At 39.9% G+C, this 19776-nt stretch overlaps 1 protein-coding gene across 4 annotated transcripts in view; it reads left to right on the top strand.

The window, feature by feature from the left end:
• Positions 1-19776, top strand: part of abcc8 (ATP-binding cassette, sub-family C (CFTR/MRP), member 8) — a 55808-nt gene that overhangs the window by 23011 nt on the left and 13021 nt on the right. For 2 of the 4 annotated variants that reach the window (XM_014329247.2, XM_042214173.1), the window contains exons 12-26: positions 1753-1793; positions 2192-2337; positions 4522-4636; positions 4779-4958; positions 6081-6153; positions 6276-6381; positions 12035-12067; positions 13247-13285; positions 13883-13981; positions 16425-16509; positions 16821-16901; positions 17803-17940; positions 18134-18259; positions 18447-18543; positions 19015-19074. In XM_014329247.2, the coding sequence (XP_014184733.1) occupies positions 1753-1793; positions 2192-2337; positions 4522-4636; positions 4779-4958; positions 6081-6153; positions 6276-6381; positions 12035-12067; positions 13247-13285; positions 13883-13981; positions 16425-16509; positions 16821-16901; positions 17803-17940; positions 18134-18259; positions 18447-18543; positions 19015-19074 (1419 nt within the window). The remainder of the gene's footprint in view (positions 1-1752; positions 1794-2191; positions 2338-4521; positions 4637-4778; positions 4959-6080; positions 6154-6275; positions 6382-12034; positions 12068-13246; positions 13286-13882; positions 13982-16424; positions 16510-16820; positions 16902-17802; positions 17941-18133; positions 18260-18446; positions 18544-19014; positions 19075-19776) is intronic. The other 2 variants (XM_005947403.3, XM_005947405.3) reach the window with 2 other exon arrangements.

Genomic DNA, 19776 nt, shown 5'->3' with positions numbered 1-19776 from the left:
CAGCCTCCTTATTTTGAATTTATGGCTTCCAAGTAGTCTGATTTCCCTGTAAAGTTTTTAAAGTGGTGGTAAGCAACAGTCCTCCAGGTTTCCCGAAGCTCTTTCAGAGTTGCTAAAAGAGCTTTGCTGTTTTTTCACTCATTATTTTAGTCCAGTTTTTATACATGAGCATTTTCAAGTTATTTAACCCTGACCTATTAGTTCCTGGAAAAATGACAACCATACATTTTTATTTTTAACCAAATATCTTCTTAAAAAGTGGCTGGAAAGTCATAATCGCAAACTACAGGAAAAAAAAACATCCTGCAAAGACCTGAGACATTCATCATTCGGTTGATCTTCTCTTCTTTGAAGCCTCCTTAGTAATGGAAGCTGTCAAAAAGGCATTGTTAGGGAGGAGAACCAGGAAGGAAAGGCTGAGGTATGACAAAAATTACACAAGAACTGGATTTAAAATCAGTGGCAACAGGTCATATGATGAAATTGTCAACAGAATAGACAGAGAAGGAGAGAGGTACAACAGAGAGTGTCTGCAGCCATCTGTAAAATACAGTGTTGAGATTCTGTCATGGTTTGCGTCTGCACATGTATGCAACGTATCTTATGGAGTAACTAAGGAGAGCAGTGCAACCATAAGTGTTTACAGTGATCTTGGGATCTTGTCAAAACTGATATAATTATTATCTCAGAAACATATCCACCATCCAATACCATCTGGAAAGCATCTGACTGGCAACAAAAATGCACACTGTAACACTACCAGACATGCAGTAGCCTCCCCAGAGCCTATCAGGAGGATCATCTTGACAGAAATGAACAAAAGGCAACCAACATACAAAGAAGAGCTTTGAAAGTCCTTCAAAAAGCCCAGAGAACGATTCCTGAACACTACTTGAAGGAATTATAAGAAAGAGAGTTCAGGCTGTGACGAAGAAAAGTGACGGTCATGCCAAATACTGACTTTGAAGCTCGTTGCAGACATTGTTTTTGCCTTATGCATGTGTATTTCCATGTATGTTTGCACATGTTTTTGGCTTAAAACTTTCACATAGTATAACAGAAAAGATGGAAAATCTTCAGACTGAAAAATCTGAATCTAAGTTCATGTTTTAGCCCCATAGGTTCCAGTCAATATTTAAAATTAGTCTACTGAAACTCTAAAAGTAACTAGATGTGATAAAAACCAGTATTGAAGGCTAGCCTGGATTATTGTTACAGTGCTCAACATTATTACTTGATAGTCATTTATTTTTCTCTCATTGTCCATCCTCTTTTCTCCTACACGCTTAGATGAACAGTCCTATAACAGGCTGAGTCCTAAATCTAAAATCAATAGTTGCCGATTGTTGTAGAGGAGGGAAGAAGCAATATCATTTCCTCACTGACAGACGACTCAGGAAAGATTTATGAAGCAAAGCATTTTTATGACAATTGAGTGTTTTCATCTGTTTATATCCGGACAACATGCCACTTTTAAATATTATCTTATATTAGAGAGTGACAGAAAATTAGAAAATGATGGACAGGAGAAAAGTTTTTACAAGACTTGAATTCATTACCTTGATTGATTAGCTTGTACGCACCTGCTGCTGGGAGGAAATTAAATTCCAGCCATGAACAAAAGAGATGTTCAATATCAGTTATGTGATGTTTCAACACAACATCTGAGCAAAAAACGATATAAGGTCAAAAAAAATGTTAAAAAATGTTTAATTCTCTTACAGCTTTTGTGATTTTCTTATTTTCTTTCAGTTTTCATGAATGCGGCTATTCCTATAGCAGCTGTGTTGACGGTAAGTTTAATTTAAAATGTAATAATCATTATGCTTAAGTTAGCTGGGACTTTTATCTTGTTGTCTTGTTCCCAGTGTGAAGGGTAGAGCAGAGACAGTGCCAAGTAGTCTGACTGTCCAGTGACGTTTCACACTGAGACAGTGGAGGACTTTCTGAAGTCCTTCATGGATGTAGACTTGAGTGATGACAAATGAGAAAAGTCAGACTGATACCAAGGAACAGGATGACTGTGAAGGACACATGGAGACAAACGCCTCATCTATCATTTGATTTAATCTTCAGACTCTTAACAAGATGATGCATGTCGGACTGGCAGCCAAAAAGTTATCAATTAAAGGATGAAAATTGTTATTATGAGACTAACTTTTCCCATTATGTGCTCCTTCTGAACCTGCAGACATTTGTGGTTCACGTCCACATCTCAGAGGACGCTGATCTGTCACCAGCTGTGGCCTTTGCCTCTCTGTCCCTTTTTCACATCCTGGTCACACCCCTCTTCCTCCTCTCCAGCGTGGTGCGCTCCACTGTCAAGGCCCTGGTTAGGTGAGAAAGAAAGCCGTGTTTGGACAAATAACATTTTTGAAGACAGTCGTGCGGCAGGAGACTTAAACTACAACAACAGACTGAGCAAAGTCATGAAAAGCGGCTCGATTAGATGAAGCACTTGACCTTTACCCGCAGTGGATGGATCAGCTTATTAGATCAGCCTTTTCTCGAGTAACAAAAACCCACACTCCTCAGTTACTTCAGTCAACTGGTCTCTGACACTAATGTTTATTAATCTCACCAATTTCAATTAGTTTGCCAATCGTAACATCGGTTGTCATTAGGGTGGTGCAGAGCAGCTACTCCGCTATCACAACTCAGATCTCCGATCCTTCTGGCTGCTTTTCTTATTGTCTTGGGTGATGAAACTGATTGTTTCATGCTGTATCTGTGCAGGGTAATTAGAATAGATATGATCAAGCTATTTTATACCTTTATCTTCTGAGAAAATGTGCCACATGTCTGCAGATGTCTTGATAGGCTACCGATTGACCTATAAATAATAAAATCCGAAAAGGTGTTAGTTTATGTTTTGTGTTGTTGGTGTGTGTACTCTCTCTTTCCTGCACTCCTCAGCTGGTCCCTCTGTAAGACTGTGGGATCTTTACCTTACAATTCAAAGCACTTTGAGACGACTCCAACCGTCACTACAGTGATGGAACTGAACCACCCTGGTTAGGCATGTCTTTTGTAAACATAAGCTGTCAGATCATTATCAAATTCAAATATGAAGGAGTTTACTAATTAAAACAATCCTCTGGGGACGTCTCATAAAATCAGCGAAGCAGAGCTCTTCTCGTTAGCACTCTTCAGGTAATAAGGAACGTTGAATCCCATCATCTCAGTCTGTAGCTCTTAGCAGTAATTGTGAATTATGTGTGATGGATGGATGAAATTGCCACAACAGGACACGTTTCTTTTCCTTTAAACAGCCTCCTACAACGGTGTCGGCAGCCTGGTTACTTGTTAAATGTAGTAGATTATAGATTGAAACTCACCCTCTTAACTGTACGGTAATGTTAGAACCCCTTTCTGATTTCAGAGGGATCGTATTTTCAGACGTTCTTTTCTGACGATATAGCCACCCACCTCGTCGTGGGCAGCTGTTCGCGGCATGGCAGACGCGGGCTTCTTAAAGCAATGTGCTTGGAGAGGAGAAGCAGTGGAAATTTAGCTGCAGAAACAGCTTGCTATAAGCCATCGTACTTGTGATGGTGTTGAGTTCAAATTTTTACATGCATGGTGAAACAAATGCCAAGCAATAAAATGACTGTTACATCTCATATTTAAGATTCTTAGAAAGAATAAATTCAGATTTACCCTCCCTGTGATCTGCAGCTGTAATTTAAATATGTGTTCTCAGCACTCATTGTGTGCTGGGTTTAGCAGCGGTAAACATTTTAAGTCGAGCAGTTTGCGATCCTTTGAGGTTTCTATTTTGGGACTGTGCTATCTCACACACTTAATCAACGACAAGGGGGGGGAAATTTAGATTTAACACCTCAGCTTATCTTCACTCAACATGAGAAAATGTTTCTTTGAGAGGAAAGAGAGGATTTGATCGTAGCAATATACTGTAAAGAAACAGAAATGCATTTTTTAGACTTTTGGACTGAACATGTGAGTGAATCATGAGTCATTCTCATTACATAATCCAGTTGATTTTGGAGGTATGTTTTTCTTGTGATCTTCTCATTTTAATGCCGTAGATTTGGACGTGTACTTTTCTCATCTATACCAGGTGTTTAATCTCTGGAGAACTTAAAGACATAAATGAAGAAAATAGGATATAACAAGTTTCAGCTCTTTTTATTTGGCACTGATTTTGTAATTTATTCATCAAGGAGAAGGAGTAAAGTGAAGGTGATGCAGAGATATGTGGGTGTGTGTGACAGAGGCAGACCAGCTGATAAAGCTCATCCTTAGTGAACTGTGTTTCATTGATTAGCCAGTCAGCATGGGCAAATGAAAGATGTGACACTAAACAGCAGTTCTCTTCACATGAATGAAAGTGAACTAATTTAAATGCCACTTCACTTGAGCCGGGCTTTTATTATGAGAATTTATTATGATGCTTTATGTTGGCTATATTAATAACAGCCTGTTAATTTTATTTATGATGCATATTTTATTTTAGTATTTATTGCTTCATTGCTTTTCTGTCCTCTGTTTTATTTGCAGCGTTCAGAAGCTCAGCGAGTTTTTTTCGAGCGATGAGATCGGAGACGAGCAGGAGCCCAAAGCAACGTTACCCACTGGCTCCAGCAATCACAACCAAAATCGGTACCAGGCTGTGGTAAGGGCTTGAGTTTAGAAAACAAAGTGGATAAAATCTCTTTCAAAGTGACTCCTTTGAACATTTTCATCCTCTACCTTACCGCCTTCCTCACCGTTACCTCTTTGTCCTTTGTGCTGCATGTTATACAATCCTCCTTTAGTCATCCTCTAAACCTTTCCCTTTGTCCTGCTCCTCCTCCTCTTTATCCCGATTTTTCCAGCCCCTGAAGGTGGTGAATCGGAAGCGCCCCGCGCGGGATGACTGGAAAAACTATGGCTCAGAGGGGAACCACGAAGGCGATGGACCCTTTCAGGATGTAGATCAAGATATCTGCATCAAGGTGAGAGAGACAGTCAGAGAGACCAATGAGCCTCCAGACTGGGCTGCAGGTGAGGTAGATATGAGTTGAGATACCCAGGAGCCCAACGTTTATCAGACATTTATTATTGTTACTTTAACTAAATTTGGAGATTTATGTTTAGCATTTGTTAGGAAGTGAATACTCATTCCCTGCAGGGTCTTTTTTTTTTTTTAACATTTTCACCAGCTCATGTAGGAGTGTTGTTTTAGATTTTATTTTGGTTTAGTAGTATACTAACATGTTCCTGATTTTTATTTGTATATACTGTTTAATTTGTATCCATATTCAAGATGTGGTATGTTACTTATCACACTCCCTAACCCTACGAGATCAAAGTCCTCAGAGCATCACTGCTCTTCAAAACCGTTTCAAAGCTGAACCAATTAGCTTGAAATGTCATCATCACAGCACAGTCTGTACATCATGCATGATGTTTTGGACACCACTTATCAGATTTTAAGTCAACTTGTAAAAATATTTTGGTGTTTTTTTTTTAACACAGTTTCTACATTTGCACTGAATTGCGTGAGATTTGCATTTGCTGTCATCCACATATTAATATCTGGGTTACTGTAAGCGGGATTTTCAATAATTAGATTATATTAGATTAGATGAAACTTTATTAATCCCTCAGGTGGGTTCCTCCGGGAAATTCGGTTATACCATATATACACATATATAACTACAGAGACATATATAAATACAGAGTATACAAAAGGGATAAATAGAATAAACAGGAATAAGAGTACAAGGGAATTGCACATTTCAAGTTTCAGGTATTGTGAGTCTATTGCACCATTGGATATTAACAAAAAGTATTGCACAGTGAAAAGGCACTACAGCTTGTAGGAAATCTGAGCATTTTGACACATGCCATGCAATTCTTTGCCTGCATACAGTAATTCATTCTCTGTATGTCACCAAAATATTCTGGAAGCAAGTAAACAACACCAGCATGACATGAATAAGAATTAGGCAACAGTTACTTTATAGCCTCACACGCCGGTATGCACCATTTTGAGAAGGATTGCGCGCTTACAAAGAGAGAAAAATTATTCTTTGTTTGATGTTTTTACCGCATGTGCCTGTGCATCTTTTCAGATATCAAATGGCTATTTCACCTGGGTCGATGGAGCACCAACGCTTTCAAATGTGGACATCAAAATTCCCTTTGGTGAGCATCAAGCAGTGCCATGTACAGTCTGTCTGCCCCTGCTTCGCTTGTTTCTCTATTCAGTTGTTTCACGTGCTCATTCACTTACAGTACTGTTGCCTCTTCTTCATGAAATCTCTCAGGTAAGCTGACGATGATTGTGGGCCAGGTGGGTTGTGGGAAATCCTCTTTGTTACTGGCAGCGCTGGGAGAAATGCAGAGAGTGTCTGGAACTGTCACCTGGAACAGGTCAGCTATATTTTTTTTAACTTATTATTTGGTGCTTGCAAAAATGTGTGATAATCAGTTGTGAAATGTGATTCTGATCTCTCTTTGTGGGTCTGAAGAAGTGCAGATATTGTTGCTTTATCAGTCTGAGAGACTGATGTGCACCATATCGATCTGCAGGGAATCTTTGATTAAAAGTAAACAGAATTGCAATTCTTCTTTAAACTGTAGGACACTGGAAGAACAATGGAAGTGATTAAATTTTCTTTGTTGAGATTATGATTCTTCTTGAGAACAGTGCTGATCTCATTAGCATGATAGTGCTTAATAGCAGTCACCCCAGTACATCGATCACCTCACCCATCCATTCAATTACAAGGAAAAAAGACAAATGCACCACCAGGGAAACACTTGTCACTGCTGCATCTCATACACTTCATTCTATGGAATCAAATTCAGTCCAGAGGTTAAAGGTTAATTCCAAGAAATCTGCTACCTATATGGACCTGAACCACTCCAGCTGATGTCATGCCACGTTTCCTTCTCCATCCTCAGCCTGCGTTATTTTCTGACATATGGTTTTCCAAACCTCTCTGATAATTGGTCTGTCATGGGCACCTTTGTTCTTTTATTTATGTGTTTTTGCACAACTATTAATTACATACTGCTGACAGGGCAATTACCAACAAAATCAGACTTACAAGTACTCTGTTTCCATGACACAGCAGTATAACATAAACGGATTTGTAGGTCAGTGAAATGAGCTGATATGGCAGCTTTCTTTTTTATGGTTGGGAGAAACATTGTGGAAGAATGTGGGCATCCTTTTATGCAGCACTGACCTAGATTCAGTTGGCTGCTTTTGGTTGAAAATCCCAACAGGTTTGCTGTGGCTGCAGGCCAGAAGCCCACCTCCTAATGACACCTGGGTATGCCTTTTTAGCACTTATCAGCTCACTTCCTTTAAATAATCCTCCAGTTTTCTGACATCTGGCTTTTTTTTTTTATTTAGGTTGAATTAATTTATCTGGACAAATGTTTGTTTGTTTTAAATTTCAGACCAGATTTGGCTTTTGAGCGGAGGCAGAATTTCCTCATAACTCTCTAAATTAGATCATCATTTCAACAAATAAAGTCTGTTAATTGAATATTTTGGTTAAATAATAATAAAGTGGTATTCACCATGTGGTTAATAAAAACAAAGGAAATGCCAAAAGCTGTGAAAAGACATAGAAACTGAGCTAAATTTACTCTATTTCACTGCATACTGTGTATCTGTTACAAGTAAAGTGATCCATCCATTCAAGAATAAAATTATATTTCTCATATTGTACGATAAATTTGAAGAAAAACAGCAATTATGTGACTCTTCAGATTCATTTTGTTGCCCTTTGAGTGATTCAGAGCCCCAGATGTAAAAACCACTGTGCTAATGAATGCATTGTAATGCACTGGACAGGCTGTGGTGTAAAATGCTGTTATAGTCTCATCTCAGTTTGACAGATTTAAATAGATGAAATACTTTTTTCATTATAATCTGGATTATTTTGATTAATGGTTTGAATACAGTGTATTTATTATAAATACATCATTCATATTAACATTTAACAATGCTGCTCGTTCTGGACAAACTATAAACTTTTTCTTGTTTACTTATTTTTTGGATTGAGTTCATTTAGTGACCCAGTTCTCCTTTTTGGTGCCTTCTGAGTCTTTTTTTAAGGTCCTGCTGCAGATGTGGCTTTCCACTCTTAGGTTTCAGCCAAACAAAACTCAGTGGGTCTTTAAAAGTAGACTGAATTTAAAATAGCACAATGCAAAGTGAATCCTCACATCGTGCCAGATGCATTCTGGGAGCCATTAGCCTTCGTTTTCTGCATCTGAATGTCTCGTCACCTACCCAGGATGGCGCGCTGCTATCAGTCTCCATTTGTCACCAAAGTCTAGGCTGTTCTACTTGATTGTCACAATGTCTCTGGCAGCCAAACTCACACTTCTGCTGTGTTGATGCCAGGGTTGTGCTGGCACTCCCTCTGATATTAAATTGGAATGAACTTCAGGCACGCCAAGTGCTCGAGCGTCTAAGTTATCATCTATCCCTGGGAGACTAAAAGGCTGTCAGTTAGACTTTGCATTGCTGAAGTATGCAGACACACAACCTGAGTAGTTTCTTCCTCTGTTTTCTCTGGTTTTACTGTTATTGTCATGCAATGTTTTTGAGTCAGCAGCATGTACTGTATTGCTAAGAAACACACATAAACATGCAGATTAAATGAGAGCAGCTTGTGCCTGGCAGGGGCCGAACACATGACTAATCAGACGCGTGAGCTTGTCAGATATATAAAGACAGTCTCATTGACTTGGTGGTAATTGGTGATTCACAGTCAGCTGTTACTGACCGGCTGATGGTGTTTATGACTGCGATACCTTGTCTGAGCTCACCATGCTCCATGTGTTTGTTTCATCAAGCACTGAAAACCTATTCTAGTCACCTGAAAAAAAAGGGGCCATTGAACAGCTGTTGTGAAGCTCTGTATTAGATTGAGGACCCCTCTGTTCATAGAAGTTGTGTTTTTTTTCTGAGCTTTTTAATGATTTCTTGTTCACCTTGGCTTACAGATTGAAACTGAACCTCTTTAACCTTTGGGGGGAAAGCATCTGGTTTTATTTTTATTTTGACCAGAATCAGCACTTATTAATTTGCTTTTTCTGAGCTGTAGATGTATGTGACATTGCAAGGACTGGGACTGTACCTCAGAATCATCAGAAAGGAGTCAAGCTCTAGTCTGTCTTTGCAGGGGTACTTGATTTTAATAAAGTCTGATAATATTGTAATTATATGGAACCTGTTGGATTACAGGTCCCAGAGGGTGGCATCTTTCCTATTAAGGGTGACTGCTTGATAAAAACTTAATTAAGCTCATCCATTGGTGGGAAACCACACACACAAACACCCCACCTGCTCCCTCTGGCACCTGTAGTCCTCTTCAACTCTCCTGATCCAAATATGGCACAGAGCAGGGGGACATCTGGGGCTTCTCTTATGTTAAAGTACATGACTATTTGCATCTTGACCTCGATATTCAGTCAAAATGCCGAAGGTCTCTTATCACGTGTGCACTACACCCAGAGTTCAGCTATTAGACAGGAAGGTTGCAACCTTAAAACATACCTGTTGAAGTAATTAACTGCAGCAGGACAGTGACTTACTCTTGTTTTAGAATTATCGGATGAAAAGTGCACTTTACTGTGGAGGATCACTGAAATGTAAAGGTTGTAGACTGCTTTAAATTATGAAGCTGAAGAAAACTTAAGAATTCATGATGGTTTATTACACACTTTGCAGTTTTTATTTTCTTTAGGCACATAGCAACTGGTGGCTACAGCACAACCCAAATGACTGCAACCATGTGCAATCAACTTGTAATGAAACTTGGTCACCTGCAGACTGAGCGTGCTGGATGCTTGACCTTGGAGCAACCAGCTGGTTTTACAACTACTTGCAATTGGCCCCAGACAGCAAAACAATTCAATGCAATCCGATGCCGATCACTAGTTTTTTCGTGGTCTCACAAATATTGCCAACCTATTTTTCCTCTAGTGTGACTGGGCCATTAAAGACACCAGGTAAATCCTGACAAATCCTCCACAGCCTGCACTACGGCATGCAGCGGGGAAAAATGTTCAGATACATGCCATTAAAAGCTGACCAGAATCAGCACTTATTAATCACACATGGTGTAGTGCTGTTTGCACTTATACTTTATGCACATAGCATAATGATTGTTTTGTATAATGTGTGCATTGCGTTTATTGTCTGTTTGCATTGTCTGCATGTTGTCTGCGTTATCTGAATCACCGTCAATCAGAAATAAACACTTTAAATTAGAAAGTGTTGGTGAATCACTCAGCCTAGCTTTTTCTTTTTTTTTTGCCTGTCCCTTTTGGATCTTTAGCCGTCAGAATTGTTGTCTGAAGGCCAAGAAAGATGCCAAGTGGATTTACTTTTCCAAGTGGATCATCATGGCCTTGCCATATTGGTCCATTTGATTGACCTTTATTATAGTTATGTATTTATTTTATTTTCATTTTTTAAAGATGGGACAGACATGATTGGAGGATAGGACAGGGAGAAAGAATGAAAGAAAGAGAGGGAGAGAAAGAAAGAAAAATAGAAGGGAGACGAGACGGTGAGAAAAGGGGGAAGAAAAAAAAAGAAAAACAAACAAAACACCTGGATCACCTGTATGGAGATAAAAAACCAGAAGAGAAAACAAATAACAAAGAGCAACATAATAAAAACAACACCATCTCAATAAACTAGCTAACAGTAGATAACAGTAGATACTTTTTTAATTTCACCTGTTGAGAATGAAAAAAGAAAACAAGCAGAAGAAAACGAGAGCAACATAATAAACAACATCACGATGATATATGTGAATATAACTGTAAATACTAAATATTAAACATTATTGTGCAGCACGTAAGATCGACACTCAGCCTAGCTTTAAAGATTAGATTTCAGTTTCTTGCTGCTGATAGAAAGCGTCAAGAGTGACTTCTTATAAATTGACATAACCTTGGGTCCTTCAAAATGTTGATTGAAAATCTCTTTCAGTAGCTCAATCAGGGATAAAACCTGTAAGTCATCAGCTCCATCGTGGTTCCAGCTGCAGGAAAAACAACACCCTCAAGCTTCCGTCTTTGTTAAGTGTCATCAGATGATTTGGTGTGATTAGGTTACTCCTCCACAAAGATGAGAACAGTGGTGGAAGTGCATGATCATGGCTGATTGCTTGTTTGACAGTAAGCTCGGGATGACGTGGGTTGTCATGCCCATTGTTAGCTTTATTTTTTTAATACATTCTGTGTTTTTCAAACTTCTCAGTTTAGGTCTCATAATGAAGGAAACTTTTAATGAGAACATCATCTTCCATTTGTTTTTGCAGTATAGTAACCATAGCAACCTTGTATTATGTAGATGCACAGTGTCCGCACCTTGTCCAAGTGTACAAATCACTTCATGTTAGTTGCTCCACTCTAAATTATTGGCTTTTTGGCCACCATTTTTAAATTAAAGAAACTAAAGGAGTAATGAACTTGCTCAAAAATAAACATGTTTGCTTTTAGGAGGAAAAAAACATGTTTAGATATTTACCAAGTAAACTAAATTTGCATTTTGACTTGCCACATAAATTTGTTCCCCCTGTTTGCTTCTAGTTGCTTTTACACAGCCGTGCTTGCGTGTGAGTGTGCACCATGTGTGAGCCTTTAAATATCAGTCAGCCTTCCTAACAGCTGTGCCCTCTGGCTGACGTAATGCTGCTGCAGTAAACTTTGAGTAAATCTCTCCAGTTGTCCTCAGATGGGATCGGAGTCACCTTCTCAGGACAAGTGTTTGAGGTGTCAACTTGTCAAACCTAAAAATACACCGCAGCATCAACTGAGCATGTGCAAAGCCAAAAACAGCCAATCACATCCTAATAAATGTTAGGGTTAGGGCTGTGAATGTCTGTGCATTTTGTTACACGAGAAAGAGCTTGTGGGAGTTTCAAATGACAATAAATGTAATAATAAAGAGCCATAATTACCAACTTTCCCTTGGTCTTTAATAAAAGCAGTTTTACAATTACGAACTAGTAACATATATATATATATTTTCTATTATTTACAGTCTGCCAAACCTGGAGTCTGAAGGGGATGAGAGGTAAGTGTTGCAAGCAGAAAGCTAAAATCATCGTGTATTTTTAGTAAGGCCTTAACGTGCTCGGACAGACTGTGCTGGTTACTGTGTGAACTATTTTCACAGCAACAATAGTGTGCAGTATAAATCAGGATTATAAATAGAGCTCGGTTGACAGTTCAGAGTTGTCACTGCTTTAGCTAACACACATGGAAGCCTTATCATAGCACGCTGTGGCTGATTGTTTCTATTTGTGACTCAGCTTTCCTTTCACTGCTTTCTCACTCTGGACCTACATGTACACACAATGAAGCTTCCATATTTCAAGTATTTGTGTTGTGTTTACTTTTGAAAGCTGGTGTTTCGTCATTAACTGATGCCTCTGTTTCTTCTGACTGAACACGTAACTCTTTGCTATGTGTGTGTCTAATGGTAGCATGATGTTTTATGGGTAGGAGGGCAAGAAGCAAAGACCTGAGGCAACACACATCTCATCTTTGTTTAAATAGGAATAATCTAGTTTAGCTAGATTGCCCCAGTGACTGGAAACAGATTCAGTTGCGTTAAATAATAGATTACTGCCCAGTGAAGTTATTAAGGCAATTTAAAAGTATTTTAAAGCTTACCAATCAGAAGGTTGGTAGTTTGATTCCTGGCTCAGACCTGAGTTCACAGGTACACACCAGCCTTATTTTTTTTCTTCACTCAGTTTACCTCACTTTTTTATTGTTAGCAGCATCTAACAGTGAGAAACAAAATGAATAAGGTACCAGTGAATGGCCACACACATCCATACACCAGCCGCAGACTTAGTGCTGACGTACTAATCTCAGGCGGAGGAATCAGATTCTCAGAGAACTGCAGGCACCACAATCCAAACGGGGTGATGCTGATTTCCAGTTCAGCAAATTACAGGAAGAAAAAATAAGAGGGCGTGGGCGTTATTTTAGGAAGCATCAGATCACCGCTAATGATAGACTTGCTCATGTAGGGCAGTGGTTGGCCTGTTTGTGTTGGGGTGGCAGTGACATGATTGCCATAGTGAGGGAAGAGTACGCGGGTTAGTGAGTGTGTTTGGTTTTTGTTAATCATTACAGGAATTTGGTGGAGTCAACAGACTGTTTATTTCTGGGGGAACAATGCCTGTTTAATTATTTGGGCGTGTCTCTAATGAGTGCCGTGTGTTTGGTATTTTCTCCACAGTCCCACAGACAAAGACGCAGCAGGTGAAGGAGACATCAGGTGAGCGCAGTCTCCATGGAGATGCATCAGCAATAACAGCAGAGCCATTAGAGATGTATCTGTGGGTGGTTATCTACAGTGTGGGCCATTTATATGGATACACCGTAATAACATGGGAATGGTTGGTGATATTAAAGTCCTGTTTGTGGCACATTAGTATATGTCAGGGGGCAAACTCCTCAAGATGGGTGGTGGCCATGGTGGCCAATTAGAAGTCGGCCATCTTGGATACAACTTTTGTTTTTTCAATAGGAAGAGGGCCATGTGAGACATCAAACTTATTGGTAAAGTCACAAGAAAAACAATGGTGTGCTTGGTTTCAATGTAACTTTATTCTGCTACGTTCTGTTTTCTGTCTTTATTGATCACCCTCAAGAACTAGCTATTCCCACTGCTGATATACTTGCCCCAGACCCTCGGTTACATATTGACTCCACAAATACGGAAGGTCGTTAATGATCCCAGAGGTTAAATAGATTTTTAACCTTCACCCATGTGTGAAACTATACACTCATTAAGAGGTAAAATGTAAACAGAGATATTATTGTGTTTGCTTGACCCTGCTTTAAGCCTGCTTGTGTCGTAAATCTCTGGTAGGAAGAGAGGCCCTGTGGCCTACGCTTCCCAGAAGGCCTGGCTGCTGAACACCACAGTGGTGGAGAACATCACTTTTGAGATGCCCATGATAAAATCAAGGTAAGACCTCATACTTTTATTGCACTGTTTAAAAAAACAAAGGTATAATGAGTATATCTGTTCACTCACGCTTTTCAGTGGATGCCGCTGTTGGTTGAGGTGCCGCACGCTGCAGGCATATGTATGTTTGGTATAACTGGATCGTTCACGACAAAGAACAAAGGGAGACACGGACAACATATACACGGGAGGAGATTAGGGCAGAGTGGACAAACATGGGAGCACAGTTAAACAGAATCTAAGACAGACAGAAGAAGCAAAACTGAACCTGATGCACAGAAAACAAGAAGACAAGGACTGTCAAAATAAAACAGAAGGCAACTAACACAGAGCCCAGGACTATAACTTATAACTTGACAAGACAGGGACGCCAGACAACCACTGAGACAGAAGACAGTCAGACAATGACTTCGTACAGGAGGTATGAAACACAGAGAAGAGACTAGGACAGACTGGACAGGGAGGGGAACTAATACGGTCCAAGCAAAACAGTAGAAACAGGCGTACTAGCAAGAACTGTACTCGAGACTAAATAATTTAGAACAAGAACACGAGTCCAAAACAAAAACCAGGACCATGAACAGTTTTCTGTCACGTATAGACACAACACTACTTATTAACACTACTGCCTGCCTGGAGTTAGGTGCCTTTTTTTGCTTGAATAATTCGTAGGTCATTATTAAGTGGTTGAATGCCGATAGATAAACTTTGAATAACCTTTAAAGACATTTAAAGACTTTAAAGAACTATCATGAAGTCTGGCACCTGCAAAGAAATGAGGGGCTGCACAGACTTTTGCACTTTTGCAGCTTTGTGGTTTTCACACTCTTGTTTAGATGATTTTTGTCTTTGTTTTCCTTTTTGTGTGTCTGTGGATGTGCAGAACATGTCATACCATAAGTAACCAGTGTATGAGCTCCACTGAAATTCAAATTGTTGTCACTGTGCTGTTGTGACACGTGCAATCACAACAATGTTAAAAATAACATCCAGAGTTGTTCATTATAACAAGGGGATCTACTCTCAGTCAAGTCGAGCAGTTTAGCCAAATTAGAGCCAACAGCACTTCTGCTCCCTCCAGCAACTGTAGTAAATTGGATGTGAATAGTCAATAGTTCTGTTATGAACTCTTCACATAAGCAGCCTTGACACTGAAACACCTCAAGCCAGGGTATTTTGTTGCTGAAGGTGTGTGGTTCTTTGTGCCTCTTGTGTTGTGATGCAGCGTGTCTCCAGTTTTGCTCGCTGTTGAAAACGCCTGTGGAGGGACAGTCTAGATACACACATGCCGCTTTCATCCACACAACAAATGGTATTTCTAAAAGGTCGAATGCATTTATGGCATCGTCTTGGGTCTCTGTGGCTCTAATGGACTGTTTTTGATAAAACAGGTTTAATGGACTACTGTGCTTTGTTGCTGTGGAGATGTTCAATAAAACAGTCTCCAGTCTCGCTCTATCGCCGCTGTCCTGCTGCGCTGTCTGTTTTATCCAGCAAAATCTGGATTACCACCGGGCTGCAGCAGGTCCATGAATTTCCAAGCTGTTTAATCAAGGCTTTTGTAACCTGCTGTGTCCGTTATTGTATCGCATTTTCTTATGCTTGTGCAACAGTTGGTTCAAGTGATACAGTTCCTCCAAAGCTCTGCTCCAATTCTATGGCTATTAGCAAATGCCAAAGAAACATAAACAGAACACTTTATCACCTACCTAGCTAATATGTAATTTTGGATATTCACTAAGCACAGAGCATGTATTTCTCCACCCTGACATAGACCCCAAACACTAAACTCAGTCTTTGATTCAACATTGTGCTGCAAAACAGTTGAATTCCTGCATTTGGAAAAAGCCCACAATTTGTCCCTGTGTATCCACAAATATAAACCATGAGCTAATCTGTTTTGTTTTTAATTTAAAAAGCAGACATCTAAGCATCTTCTTTAATAATATTACCTTAAAAAGACTATAGAAGAAGTCTGTGCATTATCTAAACTTCCCAGAGATATTAGAGGAGAGTTTTTTGGTATTTTCTGGACAATGACAATATTTTTAGGTCATAACCTTCTTGTTACTTCAGTAGTTGAGTGACTGACAAACTGTCATGTCAAACTATGTGTGGCTTACGTTTTACACTGTGTGGGTTATCTTAAATAGAGAGTAAAGAAATTCTTGTATCGCCTCTTTAGTCTTTGTCTTTGTGGCGTTGAACCCTTTAGGGTAAAACCTTTTAAGATGAACCAGAGAAGCTGCTATTTTCAGTTTCCTCCACTCTCTTTCATGGACTGTGTTATGCATACATAACGCAGTCCCACGAGTTACATTTATGTGAATGTGAATCAATGGCCCAAGAGATAATAATGAGCAGGGCTGTAGTTTCCCTCTGGCTGGTATTAGCAGCTGCTCTCTGCCCTCATCTGTATTCTGTCTCTGTTTCTGCCCGGCAGATACAAAGCTGTCATCGAGGCCTGCTCGCTTCAGCCTGACATTGACATTCTTCCACAGGGGGACCAGACAGAGATCGGGGAACGGGTCAGTATCACAGTAACATTTATGAGTTTCTGTCTGGCTGTAGCTCCCACTGTGGCTCGTTTTATTGCAGAATCATTTGTCATCGTTACTGTGTAGCAAGATTTTGATGTTTGCGTATCAGGAAACTAGACTGACCCTGTTCATCTAGAGCGCTGTCATGTTGGATTTCTTCATGCACCAGTAATGCAGGAAATAAACCCTAGTCTCCTTTGTTCCTCTAAGGAAAAGAGCCGCACATATTTCTGGATATTGTTAATTCATCTTTGTGTTGAAGCCTCTGTGAGATAACATTTTGCTGTCCTCCGATGCAGGGCATCATCCTATCAGGTGGACAGAAACAGCGAATCAGCGTGGCCAGAGCCATGTACCAGCAGACCAACGTTGTCTTTCTGGTGAGACTGCACACAGAAATAACTGAACAGCTTAAACGGATGGCTTCTCAGGCTGCAGCTGTGATTTATCAGTATTCAATAAGAAACTGTTTCTGTAGCACTACCTGACGGTGCTTGTGATTCTCTTTCTGATGCCTCCCTGTGTGACATAAATAGCTACACACTCTAAGAAGCCCAGAGCAGAAGGTTTAAAAAACATTCCCTGCCATTAAATAGAAATAACTTTATATGACATCGATCTCAAAATTTCCTCTATTAATCCTTCAAATATTAAAAAAATAGAAGTTGAAGAAACAGGAGAAACACCACAATGACTTTCTGTGTGCTCAGGACTCATGACTGGGGGGGAATGTAGTGTTCAGTATCTTGTTCAATGACACTTTGACCTTTTAGCTTGTGGATAACTTACCCGATACCCTGAGCCACAGCCACCCTGCCCAGCATTTTTGAATTAATATTTAAATTAATATTAAATATTGTAGTGTAACACATCCTAACACATCCCCATTTATAGTATGTATACATCTATAACACCTAGTGATCACATCCTTACAGTAACATCTAATTTATATTCACAAAACTTCTGTTTCGCATGTTATATGATGATGCCATCAGGTTACCTGGCAACCAGCTAACAACAGCCTAAAATAAGCTGATGTCTGTTTTGTTTTTGTCTTTATCTGCCTACAACACCTTATGAAAGCATTCTGTCATTTTCATTTCATTACATAATAACTTCTCACGTTTACTCAAAAACTTAATTATATATAATATAACTATGATGTTGGCCTAGCAACAACTTAACAGTGGGCATATATGTATGTATGTATATTCACCATCTGAATCATGTTTTCAGGAGATGTATTGGTTTGTTTTCCTCTGAACTTCTCTACATATGTAGGATGACCCATTTTCTGCTTTGGACATCCACCTGAGTGACCATCTGATGCAGGATGGCATCCTGAAGCTCCTGAGAGAAGAGAAGAGGACCGTGGTGCTGGTCACACACAAACTGCAATATTTACCACATGCAGATTGGGTAAGAACTGCTTAATAGTTAATAAGACTGTCCATCTGGGATGGCTGGTATATAATGGACGATAAAGACATCTTATTGTCTCATTTATGACGCACTTTATCTCTCAAAGATCCCAAAGCAAATAGAGATTGAGTCTCAGCTAAATACAGATCATATTTTTTCTATCTTCTTTTGTGTGTGTGGCTATTATTAGATTATTGCCATGAAAGATGGCACCATCCAGACTGAGGGGACTCTGAAGGACATCCAAAACTCTGAACCTGAACTCTTTGAGCAGTGGAAAACCCTCATGAACAGACAGGATCAGGAGTTTGAGAAGGTGATTAATGACTGCAAAAGCAAAGTGTTGACTTTTAATCAGCGCCAAGAATCTTTAATTTGTGTAATTTGAACACTTTCTTTTGTAGATCCAGGTGAGACAGACACGCCGTCTCTGTCTGGAATGAAAGTTAGATTACCTGGGTGTTTTTATGCTGAAATAAGTTCACTGTTGATCTCTCCTTCAGGAAACTGTGGCAGAGAGTATGACAGACCTAGAGAGAAAAAACCTGCGGAGGGCCATGTATTCAAGAGAGGCAGCCAGGACTGAAGAGGATGAGGAAGGTGAGAGGACACAGGAAAGAGTCATGATGACAGCAGCTGGAATGAGTATGTGCATGACTGGTGTGGGTGCTTCTCAGCCTGATTTAATGCTTATGTTTCCCTTAATGATAGATGCAGGATGACAATTCCCCTTCTCCTGCTGAGAGCTTAAGCTTGTTCAGCTTATTTTAATCTTAACATCTTTTGTAATGTCTGCAGTTATTTGAATGACTCATAGTTCCCTGTATTTGATTCCTTCCTGTCTCTTATCTTGGTTTGGTCTTTTTGTCTTTTCGTTCCTCTTTTGACCTTTTCAGCAACTGGATACGTCGCCATGTTATTTCCCACCGCCTCCTGCTGTGATTAACCATTGAATCTGATCCTTTCTCTGTGTGTGTGTGTTTGCTGTTGAACGAACACCTGCAGTTGAAAAACGCTAAGGTGCGCTGGCTGTACACTTTATCTTTGTTCTGTGTTGTCTCCCGTGTGCTGGTGGCACCCCGGGGTGGACTTGTGCGATGGCTCCAGCTACCCTCATGTTCGATCGAGCAGGTGTGGCCAGAAAGCATGGTTTGAAAAAAAAAGTTGAAACAGAAAAAGACATTTGTGGCATTGTAGCGCTGCTAGCTAACGGCACATGTGTTTGCTTCTCTGTTTTAGAATCTCATCATCCATTTTCCTGCTCTTTTCCCCTCCCAAACATTTGTCTCTCTTGCTCTTGAAGGCTTACTTAGTGTGAGCATGACTGTAGTTGAGAGTAGTTGTTTCTTTAGGCCTGCCACTCATTATTTCCCCATCTTTTCCTCCCTTTTTCTCTTGCTTCCTCTCCACCTCCAGCTTGTCTGAGCCTCTCAGACACCCACATGCAGTCTCATGCTCCAAAGCTTGCTGCTTGATGTAATGTGATACATTTAAATTCGAAGTGGGAAAAAGGTTGGAGGTCGTTACATTATCTCTTCACCCCCGAGTCAGTGTGCAGTGGTCACCCTGGTGCTCCTGAAAAACATGCCTTTCATGGGAATGAGCGACTGCTTGTCTTTGTGGAGTGTAGCTTCTGTAGCCTCTAGCACACCTTCTCCTCTCATTTGGACCTCTGTCTATTATTTCTTCACTTCTCTCCTTTCCTGTGCTAGTCGTGGATTGTCAGACTGGCGCAGGAGGAGAAATGTTGAGCAATATGTCAGAAAAAGAAAGAGGAAAGAGAGAAAAAGTGAAGGAATGAAATATTTGAGAAGAAGGGTAGAAGGAGAGAAA

The sequence above is a fragment of the Haplochromis burtoni genome, unplaced genomic scaffold, assembly GCF_018398535.1.
Source record: "Haplochromis burtoni strain Fernald_Lab_line unplaced genomic scaffold, NCSU_Asbu1 Contig_526, whole genome shotgun sequence".
In the NCBI taxonomy this organism is placed as follows: domain Eukaryota; kingdom Metazoa; phylum Chordata; class Actinopteri; order Cichliformes; family Cichlidae; genus Haplochromis; species Haplochromis burtoni.
Note: the sequence above shows the minus strand (reverse complement) of the source record. Positions and strands in the feature narration are given on the sequence as shown.